Here is a 6,691-nt window from a genome sequence, read left to right on the forward strand (position 1 = left end):
ATTCTCCTGCCTCAGCCTCCCAAGTAGCTGGGATTACAGGCACGTGCCACCACGCCTGGCTAATTTTGTATTTTTAGTAGAGATGGGGTTTCTCCATGTTGGTCAGGCTGGTCTCGAACTCCTCATTCTTAAAGAGCCAGTTTATTCTGAAGCAGCTGCACGGAACCAGGGACAATGTCTGAGAAAAAACAGCTAGCCTCAGTAAGTAGGCAAAGCAGTGGATGTAGAATGTGAACATGGATTTCCATATTTTACTGTGTTGTTCCCCTTTCTTTACATTAGGAACCTCTTAAAGCATTCAACAAGCAGACGGCTCTGTTGCTTCATGCACACTTCTGTGAGCCGTCCTGACGGCCCTGTAGCAATTTGTGAAACAGCGAACGTGGTGCTCATTTCTCTTCACTTACAGGTGCTGTGCAAGTCCAAGAATGTTATCCTGAGGGAATGCTTCCTGCTGGCTGAGTTAGAAAACCGGAGGAGGCCCCCAACAGTGAGTGGGATAAATGTTCATGCAAAATTGGAAAGGGAACAAAAATTCCCCAGAGGGTGAGATGACCACCAGCTACCTATGCTTTTTAAGCCACCTTCCCCTTTTCTGGAAGTATATTACTCTCTAACAGATTCTACTAAATATATGCACCTGTAATCCCAGCACTTTGGGAGGCTGAGGTGGGAGGATCGCTTGAGGCCAGGAGTTCAAGATCAGACTGGGCAACATAATGAGACCCTGTCTCTACAAAAAAATCAAGATAAAAATCAGTGAGACAAAACTTGGGTGCATTAAAAACATAAAAGAAAGAAAGAAAAAGTCAATTAGCCAGGTGCAGTGGTGTGCATCTATAGTCCCAGCTACTTTGGGAGGCTGAGGCAGGAGGATCGCTTGAACCCAGGAGTCTGAAGTTACAATGAGCCATGATTATGCACTCCAGGTTAGGTGACAGAGCAAGACCCTGTCTCTTAAAAAATCACTTAGAACGTGGCTTATATACATTAGCTTGGAACGTGATATTCATGTTCCAAGTTTAGTCCCAGTTTGTTCGTTTGCAGACATTCATTGAGCAGCACCTACTACGTATATGTGGCAGGCACTGTGCCAGGCACAGGGGTTTAGCAATAACAAGCCAGATGAGGTCCCTGCCCTCAATGGGCTTACAATCTAGTGGGAGAAGGTATAGGAAAATACCATCAAATAAAGAAGTTATAATAATGCCAGCATCATGAAGGACACGTGTCAACAAAGAAACACAAAGGAAGGTGGCAGAGAGTGGCAGAGAATGACAGGCCTGGGACAGCACTGGTTTCTGCTGGGCACTCACCACGTCTTTGCTGAGCAAGTGAGGCATCCTAGACAGATGCTTGTCCAGCTTCCACATGACCAGACCAAGCTTGGGCTTCTTAGGTGAAGACATCCAAAACCACCTCTTAATGGGGCAAATGGCCACTAGGAGGACAATCTGTCAATAGTTCAGCTCTATAGGGTTGACACCTTGAGCCCTGGCCAGTCTTCTCTGTATTCATTGGAAGCAGCAGTATCTCCCTGGCTCATTCTCTCTCTCTCTCTCTCTCTCTCTCTCTCTCTCTCTCTCTCTCTCTCTCTGTGCAGGTGGGGACTCAGTTTAAAAACAGTCTGAGCAGCCTTCTAGAAATCCTCATCTCTAAGGAGCCCTCCTACATCCGTTGCATCAAGCCCAATGACAGGAAAGAACCCAGTGAGTTGTGAATCATTATGAACTGGGCCCAGGAAAGGAGGCCGTAAGGCAAAGCGAGGTGGCAGTGGGTTGGGATCCTAAACATCACCACAAGCTCACCTGATGTCCTCTGGATGTGAATCATTTTCCTTTCTAAATAACAGAAGATGGCCAGGTGTTACATGCTTATGCCTGTAATCCCAGCACTTTGGGAGGTTGAGGCAGGCGGATTACCAGCTTGGGCAACATGGCAAAACCCCATCTCTACAAAAAATGCAAAAATTAGCCAGGCATGGTGGCATGTCTCTACTAAAAATACAAAAACTAGCTGGGTGTAGTGGCACGTGCCTGTAGTCCCATCTACTCGGGAGGCTGAGGTGGGAGGATCAATTAAGCCCAGGAGTTCAAGGCTGCAGTGAGCCATGATTGTGCCACTGCGCTCCAGTATGAGCGACAGAGTGAGACCCTATCTCAAAAAATAATAATAGAAGGTAAATGAATTCCTTTGGTGGTTCAGAGTGAGCATTGCTCAGAGCTTGGTCATTTTCAGGAGCTACAAAGCCGAGTCAGGCAGGTGTCAGAGGTGAGGGGAGTCAACGTTGCTGTTTTCCAGTCAGGGAACAGTCTTCCAAAATGATCCATGACTCAGGTAGTTTCTAAGCTCTTGCCATGGTCTATAATGTAGTCATTAGGAACCATTATAATGAACGATAATGAATCATCAGAGGCTCACAGAGGCCAGGCAGGAAAAGCAAATGAGTGAAGCAGACAGGTTGTAAGGCAATAGGGAGTAGAGGGGACTGCGGCAAACTGGAGAAGGCACATTCTGCCTAAAGGGGCAGCAGCACTACTCCTCTCCGGCCAGCTATTGCCATGTGGGACTCTGGGCCCAGGATAGCCAGATCTCAGGACTTTTCAAAGGAACCAGAAATTTAATTTTTTTCTGTAAAATTCCCCCATTTAAAAAAACACAATTGGGCTGGGCACAGTGGCTCATGCCTGTAATCCCAGCATTTTGGGAGGCTGAGGCAGGTGGATCACCTAAGGTCAAGAGTTTGAGACCAATCTGGACAACATGGTGAAACCCCGTCTCTACTAAAACTACAAAAATTAGCCAGGCATGGTTGGCGGGCACCTGAAATCCCTACAACTCGGGAGGCTGAGGCAGGAGAATCACTTAAACCCAGGAGGCAGAGGTTGCAGTAAGCTGAGATTGTGCCACTGCACTCCAGCCTGGGCAACAAGAGTGAAACCCCATCTCAAAAATAAATAAATAAATAAATAAAATTAATTAATTAATTAAGGCCTCACAAAACAAGTCTGGGACCAGACCCAGCCCACTGAACTTCAGCTTTCAGACTGTGATCTGTCTTGGTTGAAATGAAGCCATGGAGTCCTTTCCTGTCATTCTCTCTTCTATTTCTCCTAAGGCAAATTTGATGACTTCCTCATAAGGCATCAGATCAAATACCTGGGGCTGATGGAGCACCTGCGGGTGAGACGGGCCGGTTTTGCATACCGGAGGAAATACGAGCATTTCTTGCAAAGGTAAAATGTGCTTTATTGATCTGAAGCTAATAGTCATGTGCCTACTATGTGAGAATCTCTGGGGTTTAATGATAAAGAAAATGGCATCCCTTAGGAAGGCTCAGTTTGGTTCTTAACTGCTGTAGTTTATGACAGCTAAAAACACTAACATTTGGGAGAATACAAAAACCCAACTCTGTTGCTCACACTTTTAATTCCAGCACTTTGGGAGGCTGAGGCAGGTAGATCACGAGGTCGGGAGATCGAGACCATCTGGCTAACATGGTGAAACCCCATCTCTACTAAAAATACAAAAAAAAAAGAAAAAAACTTAACTGGGCGTGGTGGCGGGCACCTGTAGTCCCAGCTACTCGGGAGGCTGAGGCAAGAGAATGGCATGAATCCAGGAGGCAGAGCTTGCAGTGAGCCGAGATCGTGCCACTGCACTCCAGCCTGGGCAGCAAAGCGAGACTCCGTCTCAAAACAAAGCAAAACAAAACAAAATGATAAAAAACCAACTCTGGCTGGGCGCAGTGGCTCATGCCTGTAATCCCAGCATTTTGGGAGGCTGAGGTGGGAGGACTGCTTGAGGCCAGGAGTTCGAGACCGGCCTGGGCAACATGGCAAAACCCAATCTCTACCAAAAAAAAGAAAAAAAAATTAGCTGGGTGTGGTGGTGTGCACCTGTAGTCCCAGCTACTTGGAAGGCTGAGGTGGGAGGATCACCTGAGACTGGGAGGTTGAGGCTTCAGTGAACTTGAGATCGCACCACTGCACTCCAGCCTGGGTGACAGAATGAGAACCCTGTCTCAAAAACAAAACAAAACAAAACAAAAAACAAACACAAAAACTCAGTTTACCATCTTCTGTTCATCTCACTAATCCCTGTTTACCGTCAAGGGCAAGGCCAAGTGCGTAGATCTGCCACCAGGGGGCAGCCGTGGGGCAGTGCCCCACAGGCCTCTGAATTAGCAGGGGAAGCTAAGTCCATTTGGGACCATAGGGCCTGGTTTAGTGCCTTAGCCCAACAGGTTGTCAAGAGCAGCAGGTTAGCAGTGGGGACATGGGTTTTCAAACCACACAAACTTGGGTCATAATCCTCATTCTCTTATAGCTGTGACCTGTCATTTCCCTGATCTGTAGGATTAAATTGTCTGGGCTCAGGGAATTTGTAAAGATTTAATGAAATATTTCTATGCCTATTCTCACCATCCCCCAAATTGCTTATACACCAACACTTCTTCAATGATGGGCTGTGTGTGAAGTTATGCTACCAAAATAGCAACACACTCTCAAGCATAATAAATGGTCACTTTGGTGGGTCAGAATGGTTGACTATCAGCAATTTCATGTGGTTCAACCTAATATTTTGAGTGTAGTCATTTGAGACTCTTTGCCTTTGTTTTTCCTGGATGTACCTCCTTTGCCTACCATTTTGGCCCATCAGCTACTTATCATTCATTCATCCTCATCCCAAATTTGACTTCTGCGGCAGATGGCAGGGGCAACAGCCACCGCCCACCTCACCCCCCAAACACATGCGAACTTGATGTTCCCATCTACCTGTGTTTTTTTTGAACTTCATACATCTATTGTCTATTTTTGCTGCTGTCTGAGGCTCATTCATTCTTTCCATAAAAACTAGTGAGCAGGCCGGGCATGTTCGTTCACACCTGTAATCCCAGCACTTTGGGAGGCCAAGGTGGGCAGATGACTTGAGGTCAGGAGTTCAAGACCAACCTGACCAACATGGTGAAATCCTGTGTCTGCTAAAAATAAAAAAATTAGCCAGGCGTGGTGATGCACGCCTGTAATTCCAGCTACTCGGGAGGCTGAGGCATGAGAATCATTTGAACCCAGGAGGCAGAGGTTGAAGTGAACTGCAATCATGCCACTGCACTCTGGCCTGGGTGATAGAATGAGACTCTGTATCAAGACAAAACAAACAAACAAAAAAACTGGTGAGCAGCTATCTGAGCTAGCACTGTCCTAGCTGGGGTGACAGCAGAGAACAGAACAGACCCCATCTCTATCCTCACGGAATTTACTTTCTATGGGGGAGACCAGCAATAACAAAGATGTAAAGTTGGCCCTCCATACCCATGGGTTCCACATCCGAGGATTCAACCAACTATGGATTGAAAATGCTTTTAAAAATACAATGAAAATAACAATACAACAATAATAATACAAATTAAAAAGCAATACATGTAATAACTATTTACATAGTATTAGGTATAATAAGTAATTTAGAGATGATTTAAAGTGTGTAGGAGGATGTACTCAGGTTATATGCAAACACTATGCCATTTTTTATCAAGGACTTGAACATCCGTGGATTTTGTATCCATGTGGGTCCTGGAACCAATCCACCACAGATACTGAGGGGTGACTGTATAAGGTCAGGCAGGGATATGTTATTTGAAGAAAAGTGAATCCTGGTAAAGGGAAAGAGTGGCCAGGCTCCCTCCTTAGGTAAGGGGGTCACTCTCTGAGTGACGGAGTGAGCCATGAGGACATTTGGTGTCTTCGTCTGTTTGGGCTGCTATAATGAAACATTGGGTGGCTTCTAACCAACAGAAACTTCTCACAGTTCTGGAGGCTGGGAAGTCCAAGATCAAGGTGCTGGTAGACTCAGTGTCTGGTGAGGGCCAGCTTCAGCTTCCTTGTTTGTAGACGGTGCCTTCTCATTGTGTCTTCACATAGTGGAAGGGGCAGATGAGCTCATAAGGGCGCTAATCTCATTTATGAGTGCTCCACCCTTGTGACCTAATCACCTGTCAGAGGCCCTGCCTCCTAATACCATCCCATTGGGGGTTAGACTTCATCATATGAATTTTGTGGGGACACAGACGATCAGTCCATAGTATTCAGGGAACATCAATCCAGGCAGGAAGGCCTGGAGGTGGGAGAGGCCAGCATGGCAGCTGGTCAGTGGCTGGGGACAGAGAGGCAGGGGGAGGTTCACAGGACTGAGCTGGAGATGGCCGAACCCTGTGCACCTGCCTGGCACCACTTCCGTTGATCAGGGAGCAACCATATCATAGAGTTGAAGAGGACAGAAGGTACTAGTCCCTCCAACCTGCAGGCATTTAGGGCTTCTCCCCAGCCCCTCCTCATCTGTCTAGCTTTGGCAGTGCGTGCTGGTATTGGGCAAGGTCTGCATGGATGAAAGCAGGGCCTGAGACTGTGCTGTGTCCCCTGCGGGTGGTGGAGACCCCGTCTTCTCTAGCTTTCACTGGAGTTCAGGAAGCACACATCCTGCACCTTTGTGCAGCTGGCTGAACAGAGGAAGAACATGGGACACTCAATACCCTTAAAGAACATGCTCCAAAAGCATAATTCCAGGAAAATAAAATATCTTTTGCTGGACATGGTAGCTCATGCCTATGATCCCAGCACTTTGGGAGGCTGAGGCAGGTGGATCTCTTGAGGTGAGGAACTTGAAACCAGCCTGGCCAACATGGAGAAACCCC

At 46.9% G+C, this 6,691-nt stretch overlaps 1 protein-coding gene across 1 annotated transcript in view; it reads left to right on the forward strand.

Annotated features, from left to right (window-relative positions):
* The window catches only part of MYO1H (myosin IH), a 62,932-nt gene that overhangs the window by 38,753 nt on the left and 17,488 nt on the right, over positions 1–6,691 (forward strand). Inside the window, exons 16-18 of the mRNA XM_011936035.1 lie at positions 410–490; positions 1,604–1,709; positions 3,119–3,236. Coding sequence (XP_011791425.1) covers positions 410–490; positions 1,604–1,709; positions 3,119–3,236 — 305 coding nt within the window. The remainder of the gene's footprint in view (positions 1–409; positions 491–1,603; positions 1,710–3,118; positions 3,237–6,691) is intronic.

The sequence above is a fragment of the Colobus angolensis genome, unplaced genomic scaffold, assembly GCF_000951035.1.
Source record: "Colobus angolensis palliatus isolate OR3802 unplaced genomic scaffold, Cang.pa_1.0 Scaffold10, whole genome shotgun sequence".
NCBI classification, from domain to species: domain Eukaryota; kingdom Metazoa; phylum Chordata; class Mammalia; order Primates; family Cercopithecidae; genus Colobus; species Colobus angolensis.